Below are 19,474 nucleotides of genomic sequence, written 5' to 3'. Positions count from 1 at the left end.
GCAGATCACATGTTATCAACAATTCCTTTTGAGCAGTGAATCAATAGAAGTCCCTCTCTGATTTGTTTGCTCTGACCAGATATTTGATTCAGGCACTTAAGTAATATATAGGCTTGATAATGTTTCTGAGTTGATTCCCACCTCTGAGTTGAAGCCATGCCCCCTACGCAAAATCCGGGCAAAAAGTCAGAAAAAAACCCCAGAAAAAAACGGAAATAACTGAAACTCAACAACTGAAAAAATAAATTAAAAAAAAAAGTTTTTTAAACACTAATTTTGTCTTTGAATACATGGTTTTATTTTTGAAGTTTTAGACCAAAACATACATTTTCAATGTCAAACTTTATTTTTTCGCCTAAAGATTTGTTTTTCGAATTAACAAAACATTTGGCCCTGATTTAGCACCATAGAGTTTTCCTTGTTTTTTGCCTCGCAAACCATTCAAATATCTTGTTGCGATCTAGTGACACTGCCTTTCGTCATCCAATTCGCTAGGTGGCGCCGTCAGATAAAAGGATGTTCCTAGAACCACGGTCCTGCAGGTTCATATGAAAAAATTATTAGGTTTTTAGCCTACATAGGCTACAACATTTAGCCCAATGCATTAAACCATGATGAACAATGCTTTGATAGGCTACGCACCATAGCCGTTAAATGTATGGAGTTAGTTTGTGATTTCAGTTTGTGATTTCAAATGTTTAGGCATCAGGCATAGGCCTATATCTCAATCTAAATTATCCGAGTATAATTATCATAGCAATATAATTGTTAACAGTAGCCTACAATTGCAAAACAAACCTAAATCCACCCTCAATTTCCCAGACACAAAACCCATGTTAAAAAGTTAGGCTACTGGATAATGTTTTGATTAATAGTAGGCTATTTATTTTAAAATATGTCAAAAAAGTCCATTTAGATTAGTTTAGAGGGTGTTTTACAATCTTGTCCTAATGTTAATTTAAGATGTGTGTATTTCAGATAATACAATCAAGCAGGGAAAGTGAGTTTGAAACAATGACAGAGAGAGCGTCGCTCGCATCTCTGCAGTGGACATGTACCGCACAGTATTTTGAGTTGTAAATGAGCAGCAAAAAATGTGTGCATTTAATGCAATCTTCATAAATAATAATTATGCCATTTTATATAAAATATACACTTACAGCATATCAGCTTTGATATGCTGTAAGTTGATATACTGAGTATATCAACTTCGAGGTGTACATTACACCGGTGTATTATCACCTAGACGATGCAGAGGCATGAACCGTCCGACGCGCAGTGCGGTTGCTTCGGCGGAGTCCATTATCAGGTGATAATGGACACCTCGAAGGGCATTATCCCGCTTATACCATGGTCACTTGCCAATGATTCTACAAACTACAAAAGCAAATGGATGTGAGATGATTGCATCAAAGTTGACATTCTCCAAACAGTAGCCTAATCATAATTTGACAGTATGTTTAACATAGCCAGCTATCAAGCTATGTCATGTCCCCATATCAATTCAAGATTTTTACGAAGAAAATAATCGTAATGTCATGTTGGCCGTACTGTACTGAAGTACTGTAGATTGACTAGCGAATGGGATGTGAGATGAGCTGTGACACTGACACTAAATGTAAAGTAACATTTTCCAAATAAGTTAAAATAAATATTGAAGTCACTCATTGTTGTAGCTAATTACATGGTAGGCTTTGACTCTGTCCCTGTTGTTATTGTTACTTATTTCAGACACGTTGTAGAGGCTATGTAGCCAAAGCAATAATTTAGAACAGGTTTGCTGTGTCCATATATCACCTGGGGCCAGTTGCATAGACTTAGTTTAAGACTAGTCTTAGGCCGAATCCCAATACTCCCCCTTACCCCTTCCCCTTACCCCTTCCCCTTAATTTATCCCTTCCCCTTGGCCCTCGAAAGTAAGGGGTAAGGGCTACATAGCCCTAGGAAATGGGACGCCACTTGGTTACAGGTACGTCATCTAGCACGTATCGATATCTCCAAAGCAAGTAGCGTTATGCACTGATATTAAACGAAATTCGCTGCTAATGGAGTTTACTTAGAACTGTAGACATGCTAGTCAAAGAAATGCGGGACTGCAATTCAGAACTGTAACATTAACGTACCAAACTAGCGATTTTTAGAAACGTTTCGATAAGGAAAATGGTTGCAAATATATATGTTCATGACTGTATATAACACAAAACAAGACTGTCATAATTTTTTTATCAATTAATTAAGCCGATAATATAACATTTATCGGACTCTCTGGATGATCTCGCCATTGTTGCCGGTCGCACAGTTTTCACATAGCCCTATGTTTCAAGTAAGCTCCCGATCTTACTTGGTTTTAAGGGGTGTATACCCCTTAGTCTTAGCCCTTCCCCTAGCTCCAAAAGAGTATTGGGACACCACTAGCTCTCACGGGAACGCGCAAAACTAAGGGGAAGGGGTAAGGGGGAGTATTGGGATTCAGCCTTAGACTGTCTAAAATTGTCAGGTTAGACTAGTCTAACTAAGCCTGTCTGTTGCTTAAATAGTAAAGGCGTTTTTTACGTATTCGTGACTTCGTCAGCCTAAAATTCGTCACGCACAGATACCTTGCACACTGAGTCCAATGCGTATTTTAAAAACCTTAGCGGAAAAAAAGGAAAGGAAAAAAAAAACGAAATGGATTCGTCAAGCAGTGCGGATGGTTTTGTTGCCCTCTCCCATAAAAAATACAAAAATTACGAGAAATAGGAAATAGCCTATTGGGTCCATCCAATCCTGAAGCTCAGAAATTATCTGGGAAAATTTAAAATTTACCTCAGAATGTCAGTGGATCAGTTTGATTATCTAATGTGATATATTATAACTTAACAGATATATTGTTATGTAGTTTATTGCAGTCATTTAGGAGACCAGGGCATTGCATGTATTCTATTAAAAGTCCAAGTATACTAGCAAATGAATGAATACACCCTGGTTGGGAAGACGTTTTCACTTTTGACAACGAATGAATGAGTGACATCAGCAACAAGCTATTGTTTAGCTAACTTGAACACAATACTATAAAAACCTTCGTACACCCTTTGTCTTTATAATCTGCACTTTTCTTGTCATACAGTGCTCTGTGCTGCGAGACCAAGGCTGTTCGCAAGAACGGAAAAAAACGTGGATTGATAAACGGCCCAAGTGTATCAACTTGTCAGACGCCATCCTGGATTTTGTCGTTCATTTGTATGGTGGCTCTAAATTGCCAAAAAAATCTATCAAAATAATGGCTGCGGATGCGAAAAACGCTGAAAATCGAACCCCTGAACTTTTTTTTGACGGACGAAAGTTTCGGAGGCAATGTGCAAGTGCGATTGACATTTCGTGAGGTCGTTTTTTATTTTTTACGTGCTAACATTTCGGATACGAATTTCTGCGGTCTCTCACATCCGTCTGAGATCCAAACTGCCACTTGCAGTTTCTAATACACAAACATGACAAGGGGTAGTCAGGACGGGAAGACAGGGTTAAATTTTAGCATAACATGAAGAGAGAGGAGAAAAAAAGGCAACCCCCAGAATATGCTCCTAGGAGTACAGTGTGGGAACAGGCAAAAAAACTCCTGAGCACGTAAGCACATACATTGTACAACATTACAAAACCACATGAACAAGCAGGCGAAGGTGTTGGAGGGGGGAAGGGGTGTGATAGCATATCTGTAGTAGATGAAAGTTAGTGTATGTGGGAGTAGGCCTGGGTTGTCACCATCGCCTAGTCCCAGACAGAGACAGTAATCCTCAGGTATCTGTTGGAAGCGGGTAGGGAATGCAAGAGAAGTCTCGCTGCAGCCCTCTTCAGGGGAGTTGTTATTCCAGAAACAGCCTTGGCCAAGGCCTGTGCTAATTACGTGGCTGAAAACAGATAAGATTGAGGTTGTTTGGTCGAGTAGCCGCATAATGATTGGCACGTCTACTCCTTTTTCCAACGGTCTCCGTCGGTCCAATCATGTCGGCGAGCCTTAGGGGGCTTTTTACAGCTGAAGCCGTTTCCTTAATTTTTCGATATGCCAGGGCAGCGCCTAGTCCAATCAGCAAAAGCCTGTAATCGTGGTTCCGAATAGGTAGATGTCTTCAATGTCCTCCATGGAAAGCGCCGCCGCTATGCACACGATGCGTCCATCGAGTATCCAGCTGCGAACATCCCGTCAGGACAGTCAGGTTCCCCCGAACCCAAGCCTCTCCTCGAGAGTATGGTGTCAATTGCATTAAGAGACCAGCTGATGAAATCCATGATTTTTTGTTCGGAGAGCGGTGTGGAGAGTCTCTCAATATAGGACACAAGACACAAACTAGACGATACCTACAATAGAAGGCAAGCAGGGAAGGTCGGAGGAGGAGAGAGAGAAAATGCGACCGCCTTCGTTGAGAGCCAAAGAAAAGTGTTAAAATTTATAAATTTTTCGCCGTTGTGTCGCTATTTTGTCCGCCATCTTTGATTTTTTTGCAAAGTGTCTTATTTAATCCAAAATGCCAAGCGCAACAGGCTATCTAAGTCAGTCTTAAATTAGTCACTGATAGTGAAGCTTTCTGCAACAGGTTCATTGAAGTGTCTATGGCAAGTCAGACTTAAAGTTACATTTAAGTTTAATTATGAAACTAATCTAACTCCATATTCTTCATCTTACTGACCCAAGACGATGTGACACTAGGGTAAAGCAGAGCCATAGAAAAAGAGAGTTGCGACACGCTTTGATCTCGCTGACACGTGATCACGTGGTTCATGTAGCTCGCTGTAGTTCCAAAAAGCTCCACTGCTGTCAACTTTTTTGAATGGTTTTCAATGGAGCTGGCCAACGGAAGTCGCTTTCTCAGGCAAATTACGAATGAAACAGGCTCAGTTGAAGAAATCCGATATTCTGGCTATCTTCAGCTGACTCTTATCTACATTAGGCAGTCCTCGCTGACGTTTTTGGTGAACAATGGAGTGAACTACAACATTGTGAACACTCACTGCCAGTGAAACGCAGGAAAAAAGCTATAGCTTTTTTTGTCACGTGGTTCCGGTAGCTCGCTGTAGTTAAATGAAAACCCACTGCTGTCAACCAGTGTTGCCACATTGGGCGGGTTCCCGCCCAATTGGGCTGCTTTTGATAATGCTGGGCGGGGCAAAATAGCCTTGGGCGGGTTGATCAAATTTGGGCGGGTTTCGTTACAATTGGGCGCTTTTTTTAAAGACTGAAAACATTCAAACAAACTATTTGATTGGCATGTGTTACATCCGCTACTTTCAAACCTCCCCGGCAAATGTTGGGGAGATTTGATTCTTCCATCTATTAGCCAGTAAGCTAATTGGCTTGTTCAGTGACTGTATGGACAATCATTTGGAGTGGGGCTTTGGAATCCATGGATACTGCGATATCAACAATACTGTAAATTCTAGCAATTCATTTTTGTGTTTGTGTATAAGGGATAGAGAGGAACAATCGCGAAGGGGAGAGAACAATCGGAACAAATACAGGAGGCCTAGTAGTGTTTCTGTGCTTGTTGAAAAAAAAAATAGAGAGCTATATACATTTTAAATAGGTTGGATTTTGGAGTTTAATTGTGGCTTAATCTAGCGTTACATGTCATGGCAGAATGTCATTACTTTATTGTGTTGAGCTAAAAACTTCAGGTGTAATGTTTTTTTCTCATTCTGCTCTTAGTGATCTGTAAATGTAATCTCCGTTTTTGCAGATTAAAGCTTTGAATGTTTGTGGCGTATTTTCTATTGAACATGTCATGGTTTTACACGGCTTTCTGGAAAAGTAAGGATTTTGGCGGTTTTTTATAGAAGTGGGCGGGTTTTAAATTGTTATTGGGCGGAAAACTGTCAATCTAATCTGGCAACACTGCTGTCAACGTGTTTGAATGGTTTTCGGCGGGACCGACAGCAGCACCATCTCGATTCACGGATATTTTCGGTATATTAACACAATATCAATTGGTTACTGGTGTGTTGTATCATGTATGTATGCTACTTTATTAACATGTATGTATAACATTAACTTATAATGCATAACGCAATATTGTGAAGCAGAGCTGGAAATGGCTATGCTAGCCTATATTGTTCCACTTAACGTTTAACCTTCGACTGTTGAAGTGAATGGGATTTGTTCAACTTTTTTTTTTCTTCATCAGCCCACTTACAATTTACCACATTAACAACACGTTTGTACTTGATGCAAGTTGAATCTAACCATGATCACCGGCAACTGTTCAATAGAAAAAAATTGAACAGAATATACAAGGCAACCAACTGAGATTCAATAAAACATTTTATTGTACAATATGTCCAGTGTTCTTCCAGCTCCTTTTGTTTGTAGTGAGCAGGTGATCTTAATGTCTGCTTTTCACAAAACTTAGACCGCAGTAGTAGATGCATCTAGTTGAGCTAACTAACTAGCTAGCTATTGAGTGGACCTGAAATTCCTGCCGAGCGTTGCTGGACGATAGGGGACCCAAGGCTTTAATCTGCAATTCATTGTTGCTAGCTATAATCAGATGTACTATAGGCTAATAAGAGCAGATTCTGTAAACTGTGTATGCCAAAGAACACCAATAACTAGAACTAATTTGACAGACTATAAACCAACGAACTTCTGGTTGATACACATGCTTTTTAGCTAGCTACAGTAAATGTGTTGCATAGCTCTACTATAGTCTACTGCAAACTGCATTTAGAATCTAACAAGCTATAATCTAACAAGCCATAATCTTACAATACATTTTCTCTACAGCTGGCTATATGAAATACTACTAATAACAATTGATATGTGGTGGTTGAAATATGAAAAAATGCAGGATTTTCATCAATTTACCAGCTCACTTGCTTCGGACCCCATAAGCCATATATGGCTCTAACAGCTCTAACTGCATTTAGAATCTAACAAGCTATAATCTTACGAAAATGTTTATCTTAAGTTGGCCATATGAAATACTACTCATAAAAATTGATATGTGGTGGTTGAAATATGAAAAAATGCATGATTTTCATCAATTTACCAGCTAACTTACTTCGTAGACACTGAAAATGAATGGGGTTCAACGGTGGAAAATACAATGTTTGGAACTATAGGTTGCATGAGACATGCTTAACTTCCGCATTCCTCGATAACAATGGGAGTCTATGGAAGTGTCGCAACTCTCTTTTTCTATGGCTCTGGGGTAAAGGTATGCGACGCACCTACCACACAGGAATGCTGCTACACTAGGTGTTTCTGTAATTTTAATCCTTGAGTGAAGCTTTCTGAAAAGTTTTGGCACTTAGATGGTGTAATGACTACTATGCTGACGTATAGTACAAAGCCACTCGTCCCATTGTGACGTGTGGTCTTTGTTTTCAGTCACAGACACAGCTTCTTCATTTTGTAATTTCAGTCATCAAATAATATTTTGCCTCAAAAGCACACTACATCTGAAATATTGGCCAATCAATGACCATAAATAATTGTAGAAATGGAGGTGCCTGAAACAGCACTTATATGTAATGAATTTCAGCCTCACAAGAGAAATGCATGTCACTGCAATGTCAATTGATTAAAGTCTCATTTGTTATGTATTTGTCTCCATTAAAATAGTACCAGATGAGAAAGTTGTGTGGGGTTCAAGTCAGGAGTCCACCAACAGTGTGGCATTTGTCATGTCATGTATTTGGCCACAGGGAATTAATAATTAAACCATAACCAAGTGATAAACCTACCAGATGTATGGGTTATAAGCCCAGTTCCAGGGGAAAACTTACGCAATACAGTTTAAGAGATGTGCTCTACAAGCAGTGAAGGTGTTACATGATTACAGTACAAAGATTGGGATTGACTAACATGGACATGAGTTCAGTACATTGTTGGAAATGTGTAAATGTTTCCCACAGTGTAAGACATATCGCCACAAGATCAACCAAGGTTATGGTTCGAGAGAGTTTAGAGTTTTATTTAAATTTGTAGAGGAAACAGGTTTTTCCAGTTCCTCTTGACAGGTGAGCACGCAAATTGTTAGAGGAAGAGCTGTGTGTATAGAGGGAGGAGTGGAAAAGTTTTGTTTAAAATGACCGCAAATCTTTAACAATTTACAAACTGAAACATGGCAGTCTGCAGAGCACTATGCTTGACTGTGTTGGTTGCCTTCCTAGCAAAAGGTAAGTTAATCTTTTATTCAAATGCAGTACTAAAGTACTTAAACTAGCAACACTGATTTACTGATCACACGAGCACTCATATGCTTTAGTCACTTTCTATGTACACTAGCAATTTTTTTATGTATCCATTTACTGGCACAACAAGCACTCATACTTATAATACATAAGGTTTGCATACTGTCCATGTTTCCGTTATTTATATTTTGTAGTTATGTAGATTTTATATTTTTCATTTTTTTTTATATTTCTTAATAACTACGTAGATGTTGCGTGCAATGTCAAAATAATTTTGTTGTTCAGAATGACGCATGTTATTCGGTGGATTTGACAATAAAGAGACTTTGAAGTGATATAACTGAAAACTTTACAATGATATTTCAATCAGGAGAGACCTGGGATGAGTGAAAGATGTTTATTTACAGAATGATAAATGTACTACAGTGTTTGGAGCTTAGACCCCAGGGAATTATAGATCAACGGGCGCCTGCCCAACATCCGAAAAAGAATCCCCCATGGAGTCCAGACACTGGTGGCGGTGGCGGCAGCCGACGACCAACGAGTCGAAGAGCGGACGAGGAACCAGGTGGCGATGGGGAGGTGGAGGGTTGCGCGCATGATAGCATGGACAAACTACACAGGGAGAGACTCGTATTTAAAAGGCACGGGATCATGTGACAGCGTTAATTGATAGACGGGAGGCAACTCGAAATGAACCCGAATGAAAGCCCGACATAGGAACAGAGGAAGTAGAGCCCCAGAGGCCGATGCCCTAGTGCATGAATGAGTTATGAGCTAGAGGGCCGACCCCCTCGTGATGTTGGCGTTTGCCTTAGATGGCTGAGGCCCGACAACCTCAGGTATGCAGGTGAAAGCCTTTGGTGGCTTTGGTCGGCTAGAGGGCCGACGCCCTTGAGTCTATGTGAACAGCCTGTGCCGGCTGGAGGGCCGACGCCCTTGAGACTATGTGAACAGCCTGTGCTGGCTGGAAGACCGACATCCCACGTACATGACTTATGAGCGGAAGGCCGACACCCTCATACTGTAGGAGATAGCCCGCGCCGGCTGATGCCCGACGCCCTCGAGTATGCAGGTGATAGCCTTTGTCAGCTAGAGGGCCAGCGCCCTTGAGACTATGTGAACAGCCTGTGCCGGCTGGAGGACCGACGTCCCCGCGTACATGACCTATGTAGGCTATAGGGCCGACGCCCTTGAGACTATGTGACAGCCTGTGCAGATGGCTGGAGGACCGACGTCCCCGCGTACTTTTACCTATGTAGGCTATAGCGGGCCGACGCCCTTGAGTTTGTGAGCAGCCTTTGCCGGCTGGAGTGCATAGGAGCCTTTGTTGGCTGGAGGACCGATGCCCTTTTTGAAGTCACATGCCTAATGGTATGTACGCTATAGCCAGCCTAGGCTAGAGGACGCTGTCCTGAAGTGCAATAGCCAGTCAAGGCCGGCGCTAGCAAAGCCCTGAGAGTGCAATAGCCAGCAAAGGCCATGGGACCGACGCCCCAATGTATGATGTGTAGCATGCGTTAGCTATAGCCATAGAGGACCGACGTCCTCATGTATCTATGTGATAACCTGTGATGCTGGAGGACCGATGCCCTCTGAATGATGTTATGGCATGCTGCGGAAGGCCTGGGATCAGCCAGCAACGGAGAGGGCATCAATACCTGCAGACAGAGGAGTAGTTTACGCAAGACATGTTGCCACCACCACCAGTTATTTGCAATTGCTCATCGAGAGCCATTGAGGCCATAGCGATCTTTGGCATCGATGACGGCAGCATCATCATTGGGACGAAAGAAATGACATGTACGCTGACGACGAAGATGCACAGCTACGTCGAGACACACACACACACACACTACAACCTGCGACGGCGAAGTAGCAGCACCTATTCCAAAGACTAGCCCATTAAGGTCAGGAAAGGACTAAAGGACCCCTGTGCGAAATGACGACAGAGCAAGCACCCTTAGTTGTAGTGTCAGATTAACTTTACTTCATTTTTCATTTAGCAGACGCTAAATGAAAAAGCAGCAATTTGTTCATTTAGCAGACGCTTTCATCCAAAGGGAGTTCCAAGAGAGCTTACGAAAGAGCAAAGGTCAACGATCTTGAACAACGAGAGCCTTAAACATGTGGTATCCAAAACATTAAGCATACATGAAAGGAAAATAACTGCCAAAGGGAAGAACCATAAATCATGTAGGGGCCTAATTAAATAAGTTAGACAATTAAACAAGATGAACCTCAAAGTGCAAGAGAGTACCTGTAGGAAAGCAAGCAACGATAACAACACAGCAAGTACAAGAAGTTAAATCAGTAGTCTGCAGTCTAAGAAGCCCTCCCCCCCAAAAAAAATCCCGAAGGTGCAGCATACGAGCAATGGCGTGGAGTGACTCCGAGCCACGGCCTACGTGCACCGTTTCAGAAACCCGCGATACACAGAACCACGAACAATCGGGTAGAGAGGAACAGCCTCCCCAACCGGCACGTCAAGGTCTGCAATGCCCCACTAGCATGACAAGCGAATCGGCGTCCAACAGACCAGCAGGGATGTCCTATCCGTGGTAACCTAGCCAAATACCGCTGAAGCGCACGTTTTACTTGCGCTACAAATACATATTGACACGGGAGGCAGATCTGGCTGCTTCTACCCGAACGGCGCTGCGATACGATGAACTTTATCGTCCCGCTCAGGGAAATATGTCTTGGTCTCCGTGGTGCGTCATCATAAATACCTTGACAGTCACAGTAACAACAAACAATACATCCTCAGCCAAACATGATCAACAGTTACATAACAGTATTGCACATATCCCATAACATAACACATACATACACCTCGTAATAATACATGCTAAAAGATCACCGTAATAAAGGCACTGTAAAAATTATAGATTTCAGCCTCAAGCTGCATTGAGAAGTTTTAGGAAGTTGGAACAGAGGAGTTCTTAAAACGACATCTGACATCTTGCAATGACTTCTGGGAAATCAGAAGCGTTCTCTCTGGTCAAGTCACCATCCGATGCATCCTCGATAAAAGGGGCGGATCAGGAACATTTCCGGGTATTTTTGGCGTTCTTGGTGACTTGTGTTCTTTGGATTGGAACCGTACTTGGGCAATAAAAGATGGCGTCAAACGAGTTCGCAAGAACACAAGATGACAAATTGACAAACTGAATTGTTGTTTTCTCAAACAATACAGTAGAGTACTTGCTAAACCTCTAACACACCTTGTCAATTTGTCCAAAAGAAATTGTAAATATCCCTCAAGCTGGAAAAAAGCAGTGATTGTGCCAATATTTAAATCAGGAAGTCAAGAAGTCAAGATTCTATGTGCAACTACCGGCCAATATAAATTTTACCTGTACTATCCAAAGTGATTGTAGCAATACAGCTGACTGACCACTTGGAGGTCAACCAGCTCCTCCAGCCACAGCAGTTTGGTTTTAGATCATGGCACTCAACCAAAATAGCAAACTGCTGCTTCATTGAAAACTTAAAGAAGTCCATGGATAGGGGTGATGTGGTAGGAGCAGCATTTCTTGATCTTAAAAAAGCCTTTGAAATGGTCAGTCACCACCTACTTTTATAAAAAATTTCACTGTTTAACATCTCCCCTGGGGCAGTGGGTTGGTTTGACTCATTTCTTCGGGGGAGGGAACAGTGTGTTAAAGTGGCCAGAGACAAATCCTCATTTTTAAACATCCGAATGGGCATACCTCAGGGTTCTATACTGGGACCAATTTGATCCCTTTATAAATTACTTGCCTTTGATCTGTCCTGGTGTCCGCTGCCAACTTTACACAGATGATGCCGTTTTTTATGCACCCGCCAAGACACCGGAGCAGGCTGCAGAGGTTTTGTCTGCATGCATGGCTGGGTCGGTGTCTCATTCAAAATAAGTTGGTTTTAAATATTTACAAAAACAGCTTTTCAATTAAAAAACACAACTTAGAACAAAAAATTCAAAGACATTGGCAAAATGATCAAATACAATCAGCATTGAATAAACTCGATTCAAGTATCTTGGGTTGGTCCTTGACCCCCAACAAAAATTTGATAAACAGAGAAAATATAAAAAACAATACAACAAAATTTAAATTGTTTCAAATTAATTTTACATTATATTCCGCACCAGGTGGCCCTGCTGTACATGCATGCTATGATCTTTTCTCATATTTCATACTGCATGACAGCATGGGCCCAGGCAGCTCCCTCAGCTACAAAGCGCATTGGTTCACTTTGTAACCAAGCAATTAAAATTATGGACAGAAAACCGATTCGCTTTCATCACTGCCACATTCTTAAGAAATGTAATTTATTAATTTTTATAAGGTTCAGCTATTTATGTTTTCTCAAACTGCTATTTAAGTGTACCAATAATTTGGCTCCTGAACCACTGAGTACATTTATTCAAAGACCAAATAGCAGTAGAGTGACAATTCAGATTTACTTTATTAGCCATTTGCTGTGTAACCTGCATTGGAAATTTTTTTTAAGTTGCTCAAAGTGTAAAGTCAACACATCAGAGGACACAACATAAAAACAGACAAACAAAGCCAAATGAAGCCTCAATATTAAAAATGCTCAATATTAAAATGCTGTACAATGAAATCCATACATAAATTAATTTAAAGTGCCTAGTTTAAGATGCTTTGTTCAAAGCAATCACAGCTTGTGGAAAGAAACTGTGTAAATGGCGATAAGTAGAACATTTGGCAGAACGATAACTTCTCCCTGAGGGAAACATCTCAAAGAAAGCCCCTGCTGGATGGCCTGAGGCATCATTAGCCAGTTGTAAAGCTCGATTCAATAGTATAGCTTTATATGTGAACTCCAGGAGCGGAAAAGTGCAGCCAATAATTCTGCTGGCTGAACGAACCACTTTATTCAAAGCCTTCTTCTCTTTTTGTGTGAGATTACCAAACCACACAGTAATACAACTGGTTAGGACACTCTCAATTACACAATAGTAAAATTTCAATAAAATCTTGGTATTTTGAGTAAACTCTCGAAGCCTACGTAAAAAGAAAAGGCGCTGTCTCGCTTTCTTAGCAATATTAGTCTTATTAGAGCTCCAATTCAAATCATGAGAAAGAGTCACACCTAAAAATGTACATTTCTCAATAATCTGCACATCAAAATCATGAATAGTAATAGGCAACTGAATCCTATTGTGACAAAAATCAATAACAAGTTCACATGTTTTTGAAGTGTTCAAAAGCAAGTTGTTTTCATCAAAATGCATAAATGTAAATTACTCCATTGAACAACATTCTCCACCTCCTCGCGATAATGAGATTCATCGTTTGAGCTGATCAGCCCAATGATAGTTGTATCATCAGCGTATTTGATTATGACATTATTATCATGAGATGCTGCAATGTCATGAGTATACAATGTAAACAGCAGGGGGCTAAGAATACACCCCTGCGGTGAACCAGTGCTAACATACAGCTCATCTGAGATAAAACCATTGATTTTGACCCTTTGTAGTCGACAAGTCAAAAAATTTAAAATCCATTTACAAATGGCATCATCAAGTCCAAGACATATCAATTTATGAATGATCTTAGTGGGGACCATTGAGTTAAAAGCTGAACTGTAGTCTATAAATAGCATTCTAGCATATGATTTATGTGCATCTAGATGCTTATAGACAGAGTTTAAAGCAAAATAAATGGCGTCCTCAACACTTTTGTTTTTCCTGTATGCAAATTGTAGTGGGTCCACAGACACAGGGATTTGATCTCTGATAAAATCCAACACCAACCGCTCAAAGGTTTTCATCAGGACAGATGTGAGGGCCACTGGCCGATAGTCATTCAGACACGTCACAGGTGTCTTTTTGGGCACTGGAATTATAATTGATGTTTTAAAGCTAGCTGGAACAGTGCACTTCTTCAGTGACATGTTGAAAACATCTGTCATAACAGGAGCAAGTTGCTCGGAGCACAGTTTAAGGACACGAGGAGGAATACAATCCGGTCCAGGTGCTTTCCTAACCTTCGTCCTGGCCAAAACCCCCCAAAACCCAAGAGGCTCCCCAAACCAAAACTGTAAAATCCCTCAGCACAGAACATCTTTTGGCACATCAGCCTTTTCTTACAGGGCTTGTAAACTGTGGAACTCACTGCCCACAGAGATTAAGAACATTTCTGAGTTTAAAATGTTCACCTCTAAGCTTAAGGCATGGCTGAAAACAAACCAAAACTGTACCCATTTGTAAATGTCTGAGCGTGAATAAGTGAGTTTACAATCAGTACAATTGCATTGTGTTCTTTTCGTAATGAGTTTTTAGAATGAGTGTGTTCTGAACATGTAAAATGCACGAGGTATCTTTCTTATTTTGTATTTTTTAAATTGCATATTGTTTACATATCACCCTACTTACCTCGGGGAGAATGTCCCTGTACCTACTCTAAATTACTCTGGATTAGAGCATCTGCAAAAAAAAAATTGTTATTGTAGAAAGGCCCATCCAGGGACGGGAGTTGAAAAAGTTGAAAATAAGCACTTGCTATAAACTCTATGTGCATTACATCAGCTGAAACTTTACTCTGTAGCTATGTTTAACTGCATTGTCCCTGTCAAATAAATGATTTTTTTTGTTTTTTATCCTTGGCAATAGAGAACAGTGTTACAACATTCCAGCCTCATTATAGGCTTACTCAGAGATAAGATCTGATTTTGCAGTGGGACTGCAAATAAAATGTAATTTGTTGATAGGCAGAGAGAGTAAAGGAAGGACATAGAGAAAGATCTCAAAGTATTTGCCTACTGTTACAACTGTATGTTCCTAACTTAGCAGGAGCATTCTGACATTCACGTGAAATCTAAATCTAAACTAAACACCTGGTGTTATGCCTTTTTCAGGGTGTTCCTCTCAGTTGAATGGTAAGTCTCTTTTCGATCCATCTTTTCATTTCTACGGTCTTAATCATATTCACAATGCTTGGAAAATGGATGAACAATAGATCCAAGGTCTACATAAAGGTCATTTCAATAGAACTGGTGTATAGGGTGAGGGTCTTAAAAGCAAGGCTTCAAGGATGACATACTTTATAAATGACAGCAAAGGAAGAAAATATTATAAGACTTAGGCTACATAAGGAACATAACACCCTTTTGCTATCAGTGTGCGGCCAGGCTCCACTCAACTCCAAGATTGTGGGTGGTCAGGATGCCCCAGTGGGAGGCTGGCCCTGGCAGGCGAGTCTACAACAACTATCAGGCTTCCATTTCTGTGGAGGATCTCTCATCAACAACCAGTATGTTCTGACCGCTGCTCACTGTTTCACCAGGTAAGGATTCATACAAATCTACAGTACAATTTTGTGTTTAACCAAAACATTTCATACACTTATTTGTGATATACTTAACAACTCCCCCCACCCCCCAGCACCAGCACATCAAATCTGCAGGTCATCTTGGGAGCTAAGAGCCTGGATCAAACCAATCCAAACCAGGTGGCCAGCTCAGTAGCAAAGATCATCTGCAATCCCAACTATGATGACACTACCAGCGAAAATGATATGTGTCTGCTGAAGCTGTCCTCTCCTGTGACTTTTACCAACTATATCCAGCCTGTCTGCTTAGCAGCACCTGGCAGCACCTACAATGCAGGCATTGTCAGCTGGGTCACTGGTTGGGGGACTATTAATTCAGACGGTGAGCACTCATGAGGTATCTTAAAATACAAGTTATAATCAATACCTTGAATAAGTTTCCATCTACTGGAATTGTACATTTACTACAGTATTACTATGAGAGTCACATGAGTTTGACAGATTTTGTAAATTTTCTTAAGTGAAAGTCCAACATATAAATAAAGTCAATATTTTGTAGGCATATAGTTTACTGTACGATTCTAGGAAGCTAAAACATTCGTTTTTCTGATATACAGGGAAAGGAACTAAAATTTGAACTTAGAATTATGAATCTTAAAGTTTCTGATAGATTTAATACTGATTAAATGAAGTATCACTTCCTCTATCAAGCCCACCCCTATCAAAATGCAATCGCAATTAATCGCACCTTTTTGTCTATTCTAAATGTCCCTTGATTTCTTTTTGTCCGTTATTTTTTCCCATTCTAATGCTCTTATCAACATAGAAAAGTGGATCGGATTGCTTAATGCAAATGTTTTCTTTATTGAAAACAACATTGCAATCGCCTGGCTTTGATGAGGGGGCGGATCATTTTCAACAGCTGTGTGCTTGGCCATCAAGTGGTATTTCAGACTGGACGTACTGCGTTGGTAGCTCAGTTCACAACGACAAAACACATATCACTTTGGTCTTGTCAATGGAACCATTTGGAAACTTTTTAAAAGTAAACTTTCCATTCAGAATCTTATTGGCATCCATTTCGGCGTCTCGCACTCGCCATCCACTCAAAACGTAACGTTAGCCTACTACTCTTTAGCCGGCTCACAAGTAGGGGTGGGCGGATCGATCCTAAGTATTGATAGTATCGATACCAACATTGGTATCAGTATTGATCGATACTCGTGTGAAAATATCGATACTTAAGTTTAAATGTCTCTTCTCTAGCATTCAGTACACAACTCCCTTTACATCATAGTGATTGTGCAAACACCACTTCTCTTACTTTGCTCAAGCTCACTTTGCCCCTTCCCCACCTCCCCTGCTATGCTGTGAGTTGTTGCCGGCTTGCACGTGCAGTAGCCGACATGACTCAGTCAGCAGCACACTGATGGCTGCACAATGGCAGAGAGAAAGAGAAGCTCAGCTTCTCAACTAATTAAAGGAAAAAATCATTAAAGCATTCAATGATCATGAAAATGCAAATAAGAATCAGAAATGTGTTTCCTCGCCAAGTAAGTGTACACAAACAAGGAATTTACTTTGGTGGGCAGGTGCATACAATAAACATAAAACATAGTGTCCCCTATACAAAAGTAGATCTGCTGCTTTTCAAAGTAAAAAGTATCGGTATCGGCAATACTGGCCCTGTATTTCCTTGGTATCGGATGGATACCAAATTTTGCAGTATTGCCCACCCCTACTTGCAAGCGTGTGACGTGTCTGTTGTTTTGTTTCCGGTCTAGCTAGATCTGGTGTGGTGTTTTTCTAACGTCACCAGTTGTAAAAAAAATGACACAGTTAATAACGGTTTTAACTGACAGCACTAGTTTTTAATTACTTTTAAATGTGTGTGATATAATCACTTTGTGGTGGTAACACTGAAATTAAATGTAATCCCCCAAAAATAATTCAGTACTTTTCATTGGTTGATTTGTCTGTTTCCCCAGTGAACCTCCCCTCCCCTAGGAATCTCCAGGAAGTAGATGTGCCAATAGTGGGGAACAGACAGTGCAACTGTAACTATGGAGTCGGCTCTATCACAGACAACATGTTGTGTGCTGGTTTAAAAGCTGGAGGAAAGGACTCCTGTCAGGTAATATGCTATTTAATGTAACTCTTGATAATTGATCATAATAAACCTACATTTTTATATTGCTTAAAAGGTGATAATCCCTGACATTGTTAAACCCTCTCCAGGGTGACTCAGGGGGTCCCATGGTCAGCAAACAGGGTGATCGCTGGATCCAGTCTGGTGTGGTGAGTTTTGGCAAAGGCTGTGCTCTGGCCAATTTCCCAGGAGTCTATGCCAGAGTATCCAAGTACCAGACGTGGATCAACAGCATAATCACCAGCAGCCAGCCAGGATTTGTTACTTTCAACTCAAGTGGAAATGACTCTGACCTAAGTATCACCTGCACTGGCTTACCACCTGCCAACAATGGAGCTTCCCCAGCTCAGGCCTCTTTCTCTTCTTTCCTTCTCTTGTCCCTCAACAGTGTCTTCTTTTTCCTCAAGTAAGGTTTGATGAACTAGTCATGAATGTTTACTACCTATTTTGCCCTAAATCATTCAAGGACATTTGGAAATGCATTCACCATGTTGACCTTTAGAGGATCTACCTCATCTGTTGTCACAACTAAAGTGTACTGAATCTCTCTAAAAGATTATGGTAAGCTATTTCTTATCAGGGACATACTGCACATATATGTATTCCATAATCGAAGAGAGTTGTGGTTGTCTTTATGAAAGATTTACAGCTGTTTTTTGTGGCTTAGATATTGCACCTACGGTTTCACATTTTTTGTTTACATCATAAATTAATTTAGCAGACACTTTTATCCACATTTCCTTGCATATATGGTAAGCACATATTGAAGGATATATACAGGTATAAAAAACATTTTTACACTGATTCAAATCACTATTACAATTTCGTTTCTGTATTGCCATTTAACCATTTTAATTAACATGTTTTTAATACATTTAAACAAGCTATTCTGAGTAAATATAATAATATAATCAGAATGGTGTTAAATGTATTTCTGAAATGTAATAGTTAACCAAGTATTTAATTTCATTTGTGTTATAATCATAATGTATTCAATTAATACATCTACACACTATTGATGGGGGACAATAGTTGTATATGTATTAAAACATTATTCACTAACCTATGAGTAGTTTTGTTGTAATTATTTCTGTTTTTTTGGGGGGGGGGTATTACACACTGTTCCTTAAGGTCTTCTAATAGGGTATGTAACGTTGGCTGAAAGTTCCCCGGGTGCAGTTCTATGCCCCCTGATACATCCAGTGAAATTTTCCCGGGAAAAAACACTAGGGTTTCTCCTTTTATGGTATGCTCATGAATATATAGATCAGCTGCACGCTGATTGGTTGGTTTACAACGAGTGAAGCTGCCGCGGAGCAAAGACGCAACACGGCCACAGCTCTCACTGAAACAACGAAGGTGGAGATTTGAAACAAAAACATACAAAAATCTATTGTGTCTACACAACACTGTTTTCAACAGACTGACTAGATATAATTTGAAATGATTACGTTAGTTGTTTCCACTTCTGTTGTCGAAGCAAACAGGATTGCGTAACATTAGCACTACAGCTTAGCAAACAAACTATCGTGATTCAACTCCGCTTCTGTTAGCTCTAGCTATCTGTGATGTTGAGATACGCTGTCTGCGTAGTGACGTAAGCACCCACTAGTGGACAAGGTTAGTACAGTTCCGCCTGATGTATGAAGCAGATGCATGCAAGTGATGTCCGTCAGTAAAGCATCCAAATCAATCTAACTGTCTCGTTATTGAACAAACAACAATCGACAAACGGAAACATTACACTATCTTGCTGAAAAATAGATCTGGACAAACATGCATCTTGAATTGTAGATTTACATAAAAACACGGGTTATTTATTTGAATGAAACACAGTCAGGAACATGAAATAACGTTAGCCCCAATTGCCGATAAA

General features: G+C 40.4%; 2 protein-coding genes across 2 annotated transcripts in view; one reads left to right on the top strand and one right to left on the bottom strand.

The window, feature by feature from the left end:
• The window catches only part of atf7ip2 (activating transcription factor 7 interacting protein 2), a 91,924-nt gene that overhangs the window by 38,490 nt on the left and 33,960 nt on the right, over positions 1 to 19,474 (bottom strand). The window lies entirely within an intron of this gene.
• On the top strand, positions 8,012 to 18,660 carry LOC124479312 (serine protease 27-like). The gene is made up of 6 exons (XM_047038020.1): positions 8,012 to 8,148; positions 15,037 to 15,057; positions 15,299 to 15,464; positions 15,563 to 15,831; positions 17,438 to 17,583; positions 17,688 to 18,660. Exons 1-6 carry the CDS (start codon positions 8,094 to 8,096, stop codon positions 18,006 to 18,008), a joined length of 978 nt encoding a protein of 325 aa, XP_046893976.1. The 5' UTR covers positions 8,012 to 8,093; the 3' UTR covers positions 18,009 to 18,660.

This window comes from Hypomesus transpacificus, chromosome 17, assembly GCF_021917145.1.
Source record: "Hypomesus transpacificus isolate Combined female chromosome 17, fHypTra1, whole genome shotgun sequence".
NCBI lineage: Eukaryota > Metazoa > Chordata > Actinopteri > Osmeriformes > Osmeridae > Hypomesus > Hypomesus transpacificus.
The sequence above is the reverse complement of the archived record's forward strand: the minus strand, read 5'-3'. Positions and strand labels throughout refer to the sequence as shown.